This window comes from Cyprinodon tularosa, unplaced genomic scaffold (assembly GCF_016077235.1).
Source record: "Cyprinodon tularosa strain WSP-4 unplaced genomic scaffold, ASM1607723v1 ctg62, whole genome shotgun sequence".
NCBI lineage: Eukaryota > Metazoa > Chordata > Actinopteri > Cyprinodontiformes > Cyprinodontidae > Cyprinodon > Cyprinodon tularosa.
The window spans coordinates 698244-716152 of NW_024039363.1; the positions used below are offsets into that span (position 1 = coordinate 698244).

The window sequence follows — 17909 nt, forward strand, 5'->3', positions numbered from 1 at the left end:
AAGGCACTACTTAAGCTGTCTTTCTACATTTATTAGAAAGGGAAGTGGAAGGAAAAATTAAAGCCAAACACAACTGGTGTGACAAAACCTCTCACCTGATGTGAAAGGCTTATGTTGTAAAGACACGATAACTGGTCAAATGTTGGCTCTCATCAGATAAAAGATTCCAAGAAATTCCTCCCCCATACAAGGAAGGTAAAGTTATGTATTTTTTTTTTCTTTTTGCGAAATCAAGGTATGTCAAACTTGATTTGAAATGCTTGCAGGGTAGTGGATTTATCATAAAGACACTATAATTACAATCAGATGCTGGTATCTGCTTTTGTTTTACCTGCATGCAGGAAGGACCTGTAAATGACACATAAAACTCAAATTCAAAATATTTTTTTTAGTTACCTTTATTATACTTAGTTTCCACTTTTCTCATATGCATGTGTAGCATCTTTGAAATGACCAGGCAAGAGTTCCATATTGGTGCCTGAACTTTTGAAGGGTAAAACCTTTGACCTGTATACTTTAAATTCATGGTGTTAAACTTTTGACACACATAAGAATTTAGACACAGACTAGTTCATAACTTAAATCTCAAGAATTTTTATTCTAAATTTGGGTTTGAAGTCTAGCAGTTTTCTGTGTTTTCTTTACAAAATAGTTGGACTAGGTTTTTTGGTATAGGTGATGGACAAAAAAAAAATTAACAATCAATAGTCCTCTAAAGCCTATTTGCTAATATTTCAGCAAAGAAGCACGGTAAACTTCTGACTGCTGGTAAAGAATCCAAAGGCAGATGGAATTTTCCAGTTAACCTAAGGGAAATATTTTGACTAGGGAGAAAAATCATCTATGTGGAGAATGTAAAAACTACCAAAAATATTCTTAAGCAAATTATAGTGCAAACAAATGTGCAACTGTCTCATTTTCGCTTGGTATAGATGGACTATGTTTAACTAAATTTTTTGGAGCTATTTATTCTTTATTTCGTTATGGCAACCCTGGAGAAGGATTATGAGGACCTTGGGGCTGATGGCTTAGGAGAAGAAGAGAGGAATATTAATAACTTTATGTTCTAATAAAGACTTTTGACTGCACCAAAAATTAATAATGATAATAAAACAAAAGATAAATAGAATCAACATTATTAATCTGCAAATAAACTCTGTAAATGACACAAAAAATTTAAAAATAAACTAGCAAAATTCAAATGGGTAAAGAAATAAAGAACAAATAGCTCCAACAGTCTGGCGCTTAATTGTGAAAACTGCCACAATTACAAAAAAAAAAGGAAAAGAGGCTATTCCATCAAACACATCCTCAATTCCTGAGGGTGATGCTTCCAATAGCAAAAGAGGTTTGGTCAGGAGTCTTTCCAAACGGCTGGTCTTTGCTTTTAATTGCACAGTCTGCACCATCCTGGTTTACACTCAAGACTTTTTTTAGCTTTGGGATTGATGGGCAGTGTTTAACTACATATACTATATATAAACTATATAAATATAACTTTTAATGTTCCTAATAACGACTTTTTGCTGCATCAAAAATAAATAAAAAATATTAAACAAAAGATAAAAAGAATCAACAAATATAAACCTGCAAATAAACAATGTAAATAATAAAAAAATATATATAAATTAAAGAATAAACTAACCAAATCTAAATTGATACAAAAAATGAAAGAATCAATAGCTCCAACATTTAACGTTTTAGACCTCCATATAATTATAACACTATATTTCGTCTTTTTCTGACGACGATATATTTAATTGAAACGTTGCAAGGAGCTCTTCTACTTTCTATTCATTTTAGTATTAATTCATATCTTCTACTTTACAACAAAAAAATCTGAACACAGAACTTTAATTAACCCATCACGGATTCAACACTTAACGTGTAAATTAGTTCTTTCTCGCTTTAATAAAGAAAACATTATATAAATGGTCTGCAATTTTAAATTCTGAATAAAACGTTGAATAAAATGTAATAAAGGGAAATATATTGGAGCGATATCTATTACACATCTGCAAGCAGTTGAAGGGGGGGGGGGGGGGGGGGCTGTCTCCACGGAAACGGATGTGTCGTAAACTGATGGACGCTTAAAGTTTGAAGCAGTTTGAGCGGCTAAATCTGTGCTCAGGTAATCCCCCTTTCACGTAGCAGGTTATGTTCTTGCACGTTTTAGAAACAGCCCATTAGTTTACTAAAGAAAACGAGATACAAATGATACAAGAGGAGGCGACAAACAGCCAAACAGCTCGGCTTTAGCTTGGCTAACTTTAAAGCTAATCGCTGTCAGCACTTAGCACCGCTGTATGCTAAAACGAGTTGTCATGGCAACAGGACGTGTGTCTAGGTCTTATCGTTTGATCTACAGTGGATGTTTATTGTGGAGACAGGTTTCAAACAAGGACGTAAATCTATCTAGCGTTCTTTGATCTTATTTTTTATTTTATTTTCCTTAATCCCTGTCAGGTCACCATGAGCAAACATGAAGACTTGTGGGAGAGGCTTGACACGGAGTTTGATCATTTGCTCCTAGACATGAAACCGTTTGTTCTCAAGCATCCCAGCAAAACAGGTGAGATTTCATCCCAGCTGCACTAACAGCAAAACACTGCAGAAAATAGCACCTCTGTTGTCTTTTGCAAAATGCGTGGTTTTCAACATACAGAAAAGGCTTAAGCATTTCACTGCAACCAATTTTACTGCCTTAAATCATATTGATATAATAAAAAAAATATGCCAAACTTAAAATATCTCACAGATCTGTCGTTTGTATATTGGAAAGAGCATTTCACAATTGCGAACTAAGAGCATCCTTGTAAACTTACAGACTGTGTAATGGGATAGTTTATGAGAGGATGTAGAGAGAAAAAAATATATATGACAAGGTGCTTTCAGCCAGATGAGACCATAATGTAAGGCTAACATTACTTTGAAAAGTGATAGAGATGCTTTTCATCAGGAGAACCAGTGGAACTGGTCAGAAAACTGCACCTCCATGGAGCAATATTCTTGGAAAACTAGTAAATACACCTGCTAGAGGCTGCAAAAGCCTTGAGAATGTGAGGAGGGGGTGGAGTCATCTGATTTTTCATTTGGAGAATCACCCTAACCATACAGACAGAACTACACTGAAATCATCTGGATCAAAATGTTAAAATCTGATTAATATGTTGGAATTGTCTAGTCCAGTGGTCTGAAGCTTGTTTAATTTGAAAGGCCACATTTCCCACCAAGGCTACAAAATATGTTATTTGTTTCCCCCAAGAGCCATAATAAACATTTACCTTAAACTAAGATTTTCTATTGTTCTTATTTCAAAACTAAAAAGATAATGTATCCTTTTCATAAACAAAACACTTCAAGCTGAAAGTGCTATCATAAATATGAAAAATGAAGAACAATAGTTTGTTCATCTAAGAATATATATATATATATATATATATATATATATATATATATATATATATATAAAAAGAAGGACTAAAATACTTTTTAAAGCTTTGTGCGATGCTGTTGTAGATTTGCTGTACAGATTTTGTGCGAAAGCAAGCAGAAGAGCTTTTGATTACTGCTGTTTTCATTAGAGCGATGGTGAAAGGGCCAAAGAGCCATGTTTGGCTCTGGAGCTGCAGGTTTCAGCCTCCTCATCTGGTCCAAATCCAGACCAGATTTCAATTGAGAATTTGTAATGAGACTGGAAAATGACTCTTCAAAGACACCATTCATTTCAAATATGATTATTGTTCTTTAACTTAATGAAACGTAAAAAAAAGAAGAAAAAAAATATCCAAGGTGTATCATTACCTTAGGAAGTCCCTATAAAAGCTTGGTGATTATACCTCTGATCAATGAGATGCATGTTATTTCTATCCAGCTAAGATTACTTTTTTTACCTTAATAAAATAGGCACAACATGACCTACACCCAGACTAAAGGGTTGTAGTATGTATATGTTATAGAAGGTATCAGGACGTTAATGCTACAGTAGATGTATTCTAACGCAGAGAACTGAGACGCACTCTTGTCCTATTATACTATCTCAGTTATAAATGTTGATTTCCTCTATTCTCGACTCATGCCAGAACGCCAGTGTTGTGCCATTTGGATAAAGAAGCTGTGTGACCCTACGATATGTGGTTCAGTTCTGATGGATCGAAAGAACCGCAACATGTATGCCCGGTTGATGCTTTGTATGCTCAAAAGAGGCAATCTGGAGGCCCCTTTTACCACCAAGCCAGAACCTGGGAAGCTCAAGACACTCCCTGCTTACATGGTATGAAACAAATCCAGCACTTAATTCATGTATTTTTTTTTAAAGATTTAAGAGTCTGTAACCATTAGATTAAACACATAACTTTTCCTATTAATCTGATTATGTTTAATCTGTTCCTGTAGTCCATCTACTTTGACGAACCTGTGAGCAGTCGACGTATGGAGCAGAGCAACAGAGGACTTCCTCACTGGGTGACAGGAGAGCTCAGTAGTTTGACTGAAGAAAGTTTAACCATGGATCTTAAGAACCAACCCAGTTCGACTCCCATCGCTGCTCATCACAGGTGGGTTACTGCTGGATTCCAACTTTTCATTGACCAACCTTCTGTCAAAATGTAAATATAACAATACAAATGTAAATGTAACCACTAACATCTAATTAGGAGTTGCTCTTTTTGAATTTTACTATGAAGAAGTAAAAGTTAAAGCAGACTTTACTGTGGCTGCCTGTCAGTTTACTTCAAATTTTTGGGAAAATGCAGATCAGTAATTAACATTTTGGGGGAAATACAGTAAAACTTTGAAAAACTTTTTGATTTTAATGAGGGATGTTTCAATCATAAAACTGCCAGCTGCATGTAAGGAAACTAAAACTATTTTTCATAACAAAGCCCTCTTGATACATGCCCTAATGTTCAAAGAGTTAAATTGTATCCTAATAAAGTTATTATTCTATAAAGTTAGCAGAAGTATTGGACATTAGTTATATAAATGCAATATGCTTTGTGTTTCCAAAATGAGATGTTGACTCACACTTGAAAAAGTAGAACGTGTGATGACAGTTTTTTGGCTGATGCCCGAGCAAGAAAGCTTTTTATTTATTTCTTCAATTGCAAATGTCTCTTTAAATTCTCTTGGAGTCAGATTCTCACTGTCCCATTGTTTTATATCACTGTTTAGCATTTGTAGAAGGGAATTGCATCAAAGTTGAAATGTTAATCTTAATGGAGTTTTATTTCACTGGGCAACAACTGACATGTTTTAAGTTAGAAGCGGCATATATGTTGCTGAAGGTTATAAATAAATGAGCTTTGGTGAAGCATCAGGTTCAGTTAAAATAAAAAATAAATGGAACAGTGATGAGATAATTGCAGTCGGACCAACAAATTCTTTAATATGCTCTTAATTTTCAAATTATACTGAAAACGTGTTTATTCATTTGTGTCAAACAGTAGATAGCTTCTCCTTAACGTAATGCCTTTTAACCTTATCTGTGCTCTGCAAGAGTTGGAAAACATACATTATGCAATATCATTGCTAAACACTGCAATAGAGGTTGTGCAATAAACAAAAGGCTCATTTTCTCTTATCTCTTCCTTCTGCATCAAGAGTGTTTCTCTCTCTCAGACAGTGAACAAGATTGGGTATGGGTGGAAAATGAGTCCATCTGATTGGATAAATACCTGATTTCTCTGCAGATTGTAAATGCATGGCACTCCAAAAATACCTTTAAATTACCACTGGCTCTAATCCAATAGTTCATATGTGAATAAACTATGGCTCATCTTGATATTACAGTGATTCTTGTTTGTTTTAAATGTAATGCAGCCCCCAAAAGCTGTAATCTATACACAAATACAATCCTCATCATTTGCAGTGGTTTTTAAACTGATAATCATCGAAATAACCTGTCGATATTTAAATCCAATGCAACCATGAGGGCAGAGTGTAGTTCCTCAGGAGATAAGAGTCGCAGATGTCAAATAACAAATAACAAACATCCTGCATTTTAGTTTTTTTTTTTGTTGTCTTTTCTAAAGTCTAAACAGAACCTAACTTTAGCAACTGATTTCTTGAATACATTACTTTGGCTTCAATAGGAAAACAAAGCTTCGTTTTCTATCGAGAAGTATAATGTCTTTAAGACCAATTTGAAGCTTCTCATCAAGACTGAAGTAAAGTCCTGGTGCAATTAGATGTGTGGCTAATTGGATATTAAGCTTATGGCTAAAGGTTTTGCATGGAAATCTGCTTTGTCTGTTAAGGAGATGTTTGCCTTTATTAATCAAGCATCTGATAGAACTTTTTTGCTGAAAAGTTCTGCTACCCGACTAAAAACATTGAACTGCAGACACAGATAGTTTTTCTGACTGATTACCTGTCTTATTTGCTCGCTAGCGCTATCTGTAAAGTCAAAGAATTGGCAAGGGCTTGCATCAGTCTGCTTGAGCTGTCCATTCTGAGTTTCAAAGAAAAAAACACTTCAAAACCAGCATGAGAGGATAAAGAACTTCTCATCTGCTCTTTCAATCATTCTGGTGCTTCCCTTCACTTGGTGAACTGGAGTTGTAACTCCACTGTGCAGAAAGGGCAAAGAATATAGCTTAATACATCAGTCTTTTCTGCAATCTATCATAACGTGGAAAACATTCAGAATTTATACTTGTTTTTAGCTTTAAACTTAGTAATTTAGTTAAATTAACTTGGTTTTTATAACTAAAACCAAACGTGTCGGATGTGACAGCAGCTTACTTCACTGTCATCAGTCATCCTAACATGCTGGGGGATGTTTCCTCTGACTACAGGCAGTGCAAGAGGCTCCACAAAGCGATTTTAGCAGTTGCTAACAGGTTTCTTAAATTTAATTAGCAAGGAGAGGCAAATGGGAGCCCAGTGGCTTCATACTCTCATTAACATGATAAAACAGGAGCAGTGTAATAGGCAGAGATGAATATACACCAGGGCGCTGCATAAGAGAGAGTACAAGTCCACCGCTGTCATTTTAATCCATAGTTTTCTGTTGGGGCTGTGGAATTATGTCGTTACGATTAGGAGCAGCGACACATACAGCTGTCACCTCTTAGAAAGAGGGGTATAAACATTAAAGAGGCCTGCTGGGGCCTCGCTGTGTGGCATTTCAACTCGCAGTCTAAAGGCGTGTAAGAGTTAACTGACAGCCCTCTCATTGAACAGTATCCTGGTTGCTGTTTATGCTTCCTGGATTCCCAGTCAGCCTTGTAATATGATGCACCAAATAAAATGGTGAATTTCTCATTAGACGGACTGAAACCTTGTCTGTAGTAAAGTGGAAACTGCTCTGCTTTTTCTTGGTCAAGAAAAAGCTCAGCCAAAGACAAACTTTTGCTCCGTGTTCTGGATCTGACCTGTAAAAGAGAGTTAGATTAGAATAAAATCGAAAAGAAAATCATTTTATTGTCCCACAAAAGGAGAGTTCTGGTTATGGATAGAAATGGAAAGAGCAGAGCTACAGATGATGCCAATGGCTGACTTTATCTCTCAGGAAATAAACACATGAAAGGCTTTAAATAAATTATAACTAGGGCTGGGTATTTTGGCCAAAGTCCTGAATCGATTAATTTCGATTCGATCTGTTTTTAAGATAATGAAAGTGGTTCAACTGTTTATTTTTTCCTGTCATATTAAACACCAAGTGCAAACTTTTAAATCAGACAGTTTAAACTTGAGATGTGTACAAAACTGTCTCAAAAGTGCAAATTTGTTTGTGAAAAGTGAAGTGAAGCCTCACTCGAGCAAGCAGATGTGACACAGCATACATGCATGAGCTACATTATCTCCACTGCAGAAACCATATTTGCAGCGTTGTCTGCAACAACTACAGGGTGTTTGCTGGTCAGCCCCCATTTGTTAATGTATTCAGTCAAACCATTGGCTATATTTCCAGCTGTCTGGTTTGAAGTCATCTTGGTGGTCTGTAGCACAAGATGCGAGGTGCCAATCATTATCAATGTAGTGGGAAGTCACCTTAATGTCACATATCCAGCACATTATCTTTAGTTGTTTTAAATCCAAAATGGTTCCAGACATCAGACTTCAGTTGGGACAGCTTGCTGAGTGGTGTGTTACTTGGGTCAGCATTTGAAAGTGAACGTCTCGCGCGTCACTATAAAACTAATCGATCTCATTCCCTACACATCGATTTTGCAAAAATGTAAAGGAATCGGTTCAAAATCGATTAAATCGATTTTTTTAGCCAGCCCTAATTATAACATTTTACATTATTATACCAAATATACCAATAACTGGATTTATATGTGGCTGCTCAGTGAAGCAGTGGGTAGCACTGCTTGCCTTGCAGCAAGAGGGTTCTGGGTTCGATTCCCGGCCCAGGGTCTTTCTGCATGTTCTCCCTGAGCATGCGTGGGTTCTCTCCGGGTACTCCGGCTTCCTCCCACTGTCCAAAAACATGACTGTTACACCCTGCGATGGACTGGTGACCTGCCCAGGGTGTACCCCGCCTCTCGCTCATTTACTGCTGGAGATAGGCACTAGCGTGTCAGATGATGGATGGATTTATATGGTCTTGCTTTGATGGTTTTTTTTATAAGTGAAGCTCGATATTTTGTCATTTACACCGCTATCTGTTCAAGTCATTGTTTGGTCATGTGATGGGGATCGTGATGCAGTGCAGAAGTGTGGATATTTCTTTACATTTGATAAGATAGATAAACAGGTCACATCATCTTTAGGTTTTGAGAAATTATGACCCAGCATCATTCTAGAACTGTTTTTTTTTTTTTTTTTTTGGCATATGGACTAACCTACATTTCCACTATTTCAAAGTCTAATATCGTGGACTATTGGCCCAAACTAGCCCCGGTTTAGAAACCACCGACCTGGTTCAAACTAATTGTTAAGATTTTAGGAGAATAATGAAGTGGTAAAATATCCTCTTATTATTACAATTTTTCTGTAACTTGCATTCAGTAAATGAGTAACAATTTGTTTGCATCCTGAGTTCAGGCAGCGGCAGACTGAGAGAGAACGGGAATTTGAGCAGACTTCAAAGTTCAACATAGTGTACCATAGTCTGTGTTCTTTATAGTAGCGAACTTTAAACCTCTGTCTGTTGTCGACATGCTCAACTTGGCGGCTGTTGGAGAAACTGAGTTGATATTAAAATCATTATTTTCTGAGTAGAACCTAACATTTAAACATTTAGAATTTCTTTTAAAAGATGAATACATTGTTTGACAGCAAATAGATCACATAACGGGACATTCCCTCTATCCCTATGATAGATACGTGCGGTAATGATCACCGACAGTCAGACGGACAGAATTTTTTTTTTCCTCTTATATCTTTTCATAAAATGATTGAGAGCTAAAAAAAAATGTCATGTATGTTACACATTAGCAAAAACCAGAAACATTAGGTAATTCTTTTACTTTAAAGCTCAGGTGTTCATATCAAAAGGGATTTGAAAAGTTTTTTGCCTAAAGATAAACTACGTGTTAGACATGGAGGTTTCTTCTTCATGTGATTGTGGTGCAGCAGTTTAAATCCCACACTGCTCTGAGAGAAGAGCATTGAAGACAAAGATCCTGATAGACAAAATGAGCCGCATCAAGTCTTTTTAATCTGCTCGTCTTATTTAGATGATTCATCTAAATGGACTGGTTGGACAGAGTGTGCCCCTCTGATGTGACAGTGTTTGATCTCCTCAGCTGGCGAGTGTGATGAAGACCTATTTTTTCCTGAGGTTTAAAGATGTCATAAAAAAATTGATATATGTACTGTATGTCTCTTTGTATATGTTGTTTCAAATCTGACCACCAGATGGGGCTATTCTAATTTTAATATCACTTTTTTTTATCCATAGGAATCTGTAAGACAATCAAACAGATTATGAATCCAAAATACTTTGAAGCTGTTTTTATCTCCAACTGCTTGTTGTTGTTGATGCTGTGTCATATAAACTCTTCTCTTAGTTTGACCTTCTTTCTCTTTTCACGTTTTAGAAGAGAGTAGTACGTAGTTAAAATGAGTTGCAGCCTCTGTTTTGGAGGCTCCTTGCATGTTTTATTTCCTTGTTTTCCTCTTCTCTCTCCTTCACGTCTGTCTTCCATCTGTGTGCTTTCCATCCACATGTGAAAGCTCTTAGCCAGCTCTACACTTTTTTTTCTCTTTTTTTTCCCCCTGGGGAAGTGTGACAGCAACATTGTATTTGCAGTTGTGTGAGTTACTTGTTTATTTTGGTATAAGTGTCTCTGAATTCCTCGCTCACGAGTTTTTTTCCCTCTGATCTTTCCTGGTTTCGGTTTTTGGTGGAGGTTGTGCAGGGACGTGGGGATTTTTGTAACCCAAGGTCAAACATTTTCTAGGGGTGCTTGAGGCTAAGACCTAGGCCCGCTGGCTCTGCACCTGGAGGTCAGGCTGGAGCTTGGATGTGAGGCGGCTTTAATCAGCCGAGCTGCAGCTTCTGAGCCTTTACGTTATGGGTGCTCTTTTTGTGTGTGTGTGTTGCTCTGGCTTGGCTTGCCACTGCTTTGATCTGTGGGCCTTTGACTTCAGACACATCTGATTCAATTATCTTCATCCACCTGTTGACTTAGAGGCCCAAAAAATTGTGAGGCTTGGCCCCTCCATCAGAATTGCATAGCTCCACATGTGAGTGTGAATGTGAGCACACAATACCTTACTGCTTTTATTCAAACTTTTTATTGAACCATATTTAATTTTCATGCACATAATCCAAATAATAAACTACAATATATGTTGTTAACCAGCCTAGACACATGTGATGTGTTGAAATTTAACAGCTAAATAGGGATGTTTGCAGAGTTGATGTATAGTTTGTAATGATGACTTTGATAACTTGTAGTCGGCCTGAAACAGACCAGGTTAAGTTTTGCTTTAGGTTACTTAAATTAAAAATATCATTCTGATGGATGTTATAAGAACTTACACAAAACCACACTTCAGTTTTTATTTACACAAGACAACAACTCTAAAGTCCATGATTCAATGTTTGAAACCACTATGTTAGCAGAAACTTGAAGTGTTTTAAACTGTATGTTTTTTTTCAGTCTCTCACATCATTAGCAATGAATTGAAATGAATGTTTTTTCATGCTTCTCTTAAGTTCCCACCACAGCATTATAACCGGCTACAGGTTTGAACCTTTACTGATGGCACACCCGCTTCTTTCTCTTTTGGCATCATTATACCCAGTTTGGTCCACGTTTCAGCTGTTGGCTGAAGATCCTTCCATTTAGCTCTATAATACTTTGGTGTTTCCACAAGTTGATGGGAAACACAAAAGGTAAAAGAGTACATGTCTAGTTGTTCAAATCATTACCCGCCCACCACCATGCTGAAAGGTTAAAGTGAGCCTTTTTTTTTTTTTTTCTAATTTAGTTTCTATTGGAACTAACTTAACTCTAAATCTAATTAGCATTCAATCTAAGCTATCTGCAAATCATACCTAGCTAGACTTTGGATTACAAACAACAATAAAGCAAGTAATATTATATAAAGTTTCAAACAAATTTAAACTACCGTAGATTAAAAACACTACACTAATCTAGACCCAGTAGAGCATAGAAGAAAACATCGAGTCGTTAGCATCGATTTAGAACGAAAATGAATGGGGGGTGTTCATTCATGATCACATGACTGATCCTCCCTATAAATTTATGTAAGTTTTAATCTAAAGGATTCCAGTTGGTAGTTGGGTAAGTCCAACAGCATTAACAAGTTAGTTCTCAAATCTCATGTATATTGCACACATGCTACATAGCAGCAAAGACCAAACACCACTGTTGAATCTTCTCATGTCGTTTGCAGATGCTTCCCTCACCTCAGGATAATAAATGATTGAAACATTGATTCAGATAGTATTTAATTGACGGCCTTATTTAAGGTTCATACTTTACTATAAAAAAGCACAACAGAGATGTCACTGCAAAGGTCTTTTAAGAGTGAGTTTCTATTAAAATTGCAAACAGTTTTCAAACATGGGATGGAAGTTGATATTCCACCATATCTACTTCAGCCAGTTGCTTTCGAAACACCAGCATGCCAACGAGATGGGAAACGTTATGACAGCAGCTTCACCTTTAACACGCCAATGATGTCTTGTAGAGTCTATCAAGAGGTTACTGTGATTTTTTTTTTAAGTTACTTTGAGTATTGCATAGGTTGACTTTGAAGGGAATTTGCTCCAGACTGGATCAAGTCCTGATTTTGTTTGTTTATTCATGCTTGCACACGATCAGTTAGTTGAATAGAATGTATCAGAAGTAAAAGGCCATAAAGTTGTGCTTAAATTTTCACCCGCTGCTTCTCAAGCCGGGCTTTAACTTTGTTAGATTAAAGATATAATCATGGTTTCTGTTTTTAATAGTAAACCCGGTGGAAACTAAAAAGTTTGATCATGTCCTGATTAGGGATGGAACGGTTTATGAAAACCGTCCGAACCGTTTGGTTCGACTGTCTCGGTTCGCGTGTGTTTCGTTCAGTTCATGCGCTGCTCCATTTTCTCATAGGCGAAGCGTTTACACTCCAGAACAGAAGGTGGCGATACTGCGACCAAAGCCAACTACCAGCAGTAAACAAGAAGAAGAAGAAGCAAAGCAGCATAGCCGGGTGTAGCAGAAGAAAATCAGTTTTTGTGGAGAATTGTGTGCGTATGGCGAGTGGGAAAGAACAGGCGTTTGAAGACTTGCCAGCAGCACTTTATAGGTCTGCTGTATGGGAGCGCTTTGCATTTAGAGTGACCTACGATGACGGCGGAAAGAAAGTTGTGGATAAAAGTGCAACAGGGTGCAAGCATTGTGCAACACGTGTTGTACTATACAAGACATAATAGATTCTCCTAACAATCAACATATACCTAACCAAACCGAAAACCGTGACCACGAAACCGTGAACCGAACCGTGGATTTTGTGAACCGTTCCACCCCTAGTCCTGATGTGTAAAAATGCTGAACTAAAAACTGATTTGATTTTTAAATTAACAGATGGTTTTCCAAAAAGTTAAAACAATGATGAGAAATTGCCATTAAGTTATTCTACAGCATTTGATTATTTTCGCCTACAAAAACATGGGAAAATGTTTCTCATGAAGGTGTCTTCAATCTGGCACATTTAAGGAAATTAATTTCAAGAAACACAACTTGTATCTACAGTTTCTTATAAGAGTAGTTTGAACGACTACAGAGAACAAATTAGACTCATTACTTATCATGATGTTGGCTCCTCTTAACCAAACTGCTAATTTCTTAGCGGTTAAATTGTTGAAATAGAGAATAAAAATTTAAACATACTTTGCTTTATTTTATTAGTTGCTTTGACAAGATGCAGAAGAGCAAACAATTAGGTCACACCCAGCAGCTCTGATAGAACTATATCTTCTAATAAAAAAATCAACATCCCTGTCGATACATATACATTAGCTTACAGAAAGAAAAGAAAAAACGCACATCCCCAAACAGCAATCTATTGTTTTGTGATTTTATATGATAGACAAACACAAAGTACTTAATAATCTTCGAATGCCATAGAAAGAAGAAAAAGAAAATGTTTATTTGTTTTCCTCGGGCTATCACTTTCAGACTGCAGTTGATTGCAATTTCAACAGGATTTCCTTTTTTCTTTTGTCAACAGATTCAACTTTTACCCGTATCTCTCTGCCCTCATTCCTCATCTGTGTGCTGCATTCAGTGGTTCAAATTATGCCGTTTATCCACTAATAATGTGCTTTACTAGTCCTTAAAAATTCTTCACAGAATCACAATGTTTTCTCTGCTTAATTGCATGTTTATCTGGGTTTTGTTTTAGAGTGTCAGATTTAATGGGACTAAATTCGTAAGCAATAAAATGGTTGTTGAAGTGCACATCCTTTGCAAGATGCTTTTAGAATTACTAGCTTTTAATTAAAGTGGCGTATTTGAAACAGTACATCACTTCACCCAGAGGTAAACTTCCCAGAAACCATTAATTAAAACATTTGTTTAGAGTTTTCAGGGACAAGATGAATTAAAAGGCTTATTAAGATCTTCTAATATTTAGTTTTTTGTGTGTGAGTCTGACTTTTTTGATAATTGAGATTCAATTTAAATTGTACACAAACAAAGAAGGAAAATCCCATGTATTTTTCATAGTGCCACAGCCGCCCTTTCAGAAAGCCAAGTGATGTCTTTATAAGATGTTTTAAAATCTTATTTTCTTTTACTGTGGCTCCACATCCGCTTGGCATTCCAGCATTTATTCACTCAATTAGTGTTAGTGGGCTAATAACATCCTGTGTGCCGGCGCCTAATGAGATTGTTAGCTCAGTGATAGTGTGCAAGGGTATAAGGGTCTGCATATTTTAAAGGAGTGTGTGTGTCAGGATAGCTGCTACTTTTTTTACACCATGACAGACATGGTGAGAGACAGTCACTGACGTGTCTGATTGAAAGGGAATGGTTAGAGTCTTAGCCAGGCTTCCCATATGTTGCACATGGAAACCGAATGAAGAATGGCGTGGACATTTATTGTTCAGATGGGATGGATTGCAGACCGCAAACCATGCAACCAGTGCCAGATGTTGATGTGCTCATATGTAGGAGGGAGGGGGGCTGCCGATGCAAGCACATTCAGATACATGCAGGGAGGCACGAACAGACCGCAGGACTACACACCTAGATATTTTAGGTTCCATTCTTATGACATGAGTTCCTCTGTTTCTCTTTCAGGAGGATGCTGTTTGAGGAGAAGGTAGTTCCTAAACCAACGTCCTCCAGTCCACAAAAGCAGGGTTCCACAAAAGATGGAAGAAGGGTTGGTTTTTTTTTTTTATCTCCCAGCTGCAAAATATCTTACAGAAATGGTATAAATGAATGCCTTTCTGAAAAAATGCTCTGAATAGACATTTAATTATTAATGAAAAACATACTGGAGCGGTACTATAAAACCCTATTTTTGACCATACTAGGATGGTGAAAAACACTTTAACCCTGTCAGCTATTTATTTACACAAATGTTTTTTATTCATGGGAGATTTAAATGTGTTTGGTATGAGGTTTTTGGATTGCATGTTTGTCTTTTTCTCACACCTTATCACTGTTTAGGGTCTGACTCTACAACCCTCCCATCATCTTCTCGTTTTCCTCTTTTAGAATAATCAGACCCCATGTGATAAGACAAGTAATTAACCAAAACCCTGAAGAAGAGACTCTACCCAGCACTTTAACTAATGATCATTTGGTACAGCGTTTGTAGGGGAACACATGGTAGACATGGTGCTTGAAAGCTGGGGTGGTTTGTGTCCTACACCTCATAAAAAGACTGGCTTAGTTGGCATGAAAGTCAAAAAACAGCTAATTCATAACCTTATCTTTACTCCCAAAAATGTTAATGGCATGGTAAACTTGAAAATTCATCTTCCTTTAATGGTATGAAAAATTATCAAAGTCAGAATATGAGCTGCGTGAGTCCCTGTCCTTGTTTACTGTGACCCTTACAGATGGCCGTTGTTGGATGTGCTTTTTGGACACTCAGTTTAGGGGAATGTCCTTTGGCCAGTTGTACACTTACTAGTTTTTATTTTGTTTTTGTTTTTACACTAACTGATCAACTGTTGTGGCACATGACCTTCTTTACAACCATCTATTGCAAGATGTGTGATAGACGTTTATAATTGGCTATATGGTAACACTTAATAACCCTAACTATGTAGGTAGAGTAATTTGCGTAGGGAACTTATTTCCTTTATTTGCTTTCCTTATTCTGTCAGGTGTTAGCTGTCTACTGGTGCCCCTGATGTTCTCATCTCTCATTCAAGCTTACTTTCCAAAAGAAGATTTGCAATTTTCCCGCTATGTCAGACTCACCACCAGTTAGTGAAAATGGGGACGAGCACATAGGTCGGGCTTACGTAAACATATATCCAGAATGATTGACAATTAGGTGGACCACTTACTTTGATGATCCACCTGGAAAAAAAAACATCCTCCTATATACTTATGTACTTCCTATGTGTATATATATATATATATATATATATATATATATATATATATATATATATATATATGCAAACTTAAAATTCGTTAAAGGTCTTAAAGGGCATGTTTTCCAAAACTATAAAAGTGTAGGTTTTGCTAAATCAACCTTTCGAATGGCTTTAGGCACACATTGTGCCACCTGGCTTTTATTTGGTTTGGGATAACTGGGATAAACAGTAGCTATGCCTTGATCTCCTTTCAGTTGCTGTCTATTCTTATAATGGTTTTTTTAAATGAATGTTTCTTTTTGTTTAAATGAAGACTTGTGTAACATTTGTTATCATTGTGTCTATTTAACATGTAAATGGAGGAAGCCAAGTTGACATATTTTCAACTTTAGGCCTTCTTGCATGGCCATGAAAAAGGCTTAACTAATTAAAGATGATCTACCAGAACTATTTTTTTTCCTATTTCTTTTTCGTTGCTCTTCCTAAAACAGCTAGCACATTTATAAATAAAGCAGTAGGGCGATCATCTGCTAATATTTGCAGCCAGAAATAATTAGGAACATCTCTAAACTGTGCTTTAAATTTTGCTTGCCCTTCAAAGCCCATGATATGCTGATTTAAGCAGTCAGTGTAGTGCATTCCCAGCATTCCCATACGCTGAAATGAAACATTTATCCTGTTTGTCTGAGGTTGGAGCTTTGAGGTCGCATTACTATTCTAATCAGAGGAGGCATATAATCCTTAGCTATTCTATTCATCCATTTCCCTGTGCCAGCGCCATCCTGCTGAGGTCCTCCCAAGGTCCGCACTCCATTAGATTCTTATCACATTCAACAACGTCTCCGTTTCCTATTGCTCCTTCACCTTTATTAGATATTTCCCGTACTCGTGCTTCTGCTGCACAAAGTTGACTTGGGTAAGCAGATCTAGTATCAACAAAACCCCTGGAACCATTTGAATTATCGTGCATAATATGAATGTGAGGCCCAGCTGTAACAAAAGACTGAAACAATTTCCAATGGAGCGGAGTCTAGCTGCACATATACTTTAGGAATTTACTGTTGGACAGATATTATGTTCAGCTGCTTCACATCTGGAGAACTAAATGATTGAATGAACAGAATGGGAATATGTTATTGGATGTGGAATAAAGTGTTGTTGGTATTTAAGGAAGAAAGACTAGATTCATTTTTATAAAGGTGTTAGAATAAGTGAAAAGGCAGTAAGCCATCAGCAGCTGATCTTTGTGTTGTAAAACAATAAATAAAACATTTTTAGTATTTTTATTTTATTTTGTTTCACTATTTCTCTTGATGCAATTTTTTTTACACCAACTCTTTCTTCTCAGGTGGATGGGCTGCTCAAAGCAAACGCGTCTTGCGATGACAGTGACCTGGAGGCTTGCCTTAACAGCTGGAACCTTGGGGTGAGTTAAGGGGGATGCCGTTAGGATCCTGGGTACTGAGGGGGATCCAGCCAGTACCCCCACTTTAGTTCTCTGCAGTAAATGCAGTTAGTGCCAAACATCTGAAAAGTCTGAGAAGATGTCAGCTTTTGTTAGAAACAACAAAAAAAGAAGCTTTTTGTGCTTTGTGTCCTACCAGAATTACTTATTTTATTTCTAACCATAAATAGAGCAGCGTCAATTCATCATTTGGTTATGCATTCCTTTTTTAAATTCATATTAAACCCCAGATCTTGCCGTTAAAGAGATTAATATAAAGTGGCTTTATTCTAACAAAAATGTATATTTAAAAGGCAAGCTTGGAAAATACACAAAGCTTGGACAAGTCTGTTAAATGTATAATAAAAGTTGTACAAAAAATGGATTTAATAATGGTTAGAAACACGGAGCTGCACAACAAGTTCAAAGCTTTCATCCAGTTAAAAACAAAACATTAATTCTACACAGCATTATTCAGATTAAAATGGCGGG

At 36.8% G+C, this 17909-nt stretch overlaps 1 protein-coding gene across 3 annotated transcripts in view; it reads left to right on the forward strand.

Moving 5' to 3' along the window:
* Positions 1-2051: 2051 nt before the first annotated feature.
* cep112 (centrosomal protein 112) overlaps positions 2052-17909 on the forward strand; it is a 182547-nt gene continuing 166689 nt past the window's right edge. For all 3 annotated transcript variants that reach the window (XM_038307796.1, XM_038307797.1, XM_038307798.1), the window contains exons 1-6: positions 2052-2131; positions 2467-2572; positions 4083-4273; positions 4396-4556; positions 14715-14799; positions 17322-17399. In XM_038307796.1, the coding sequence (XP_038163724.1) occupies positions 2473-2572; positions 4083-4273; positions 4396-4556; positions 14715-14799; positions 17322-17399 (615 nt within the window). In that variant the 5' untranslated portion in view covers positions 2052-2131; positions 2467-2472. The remainder of the gene's footprint in view (positions 2132-2466; positions 2573-4082; positions 4274-4395; positions 4557-14714; positions 14800-17321; positions 17400-17909) is intronic.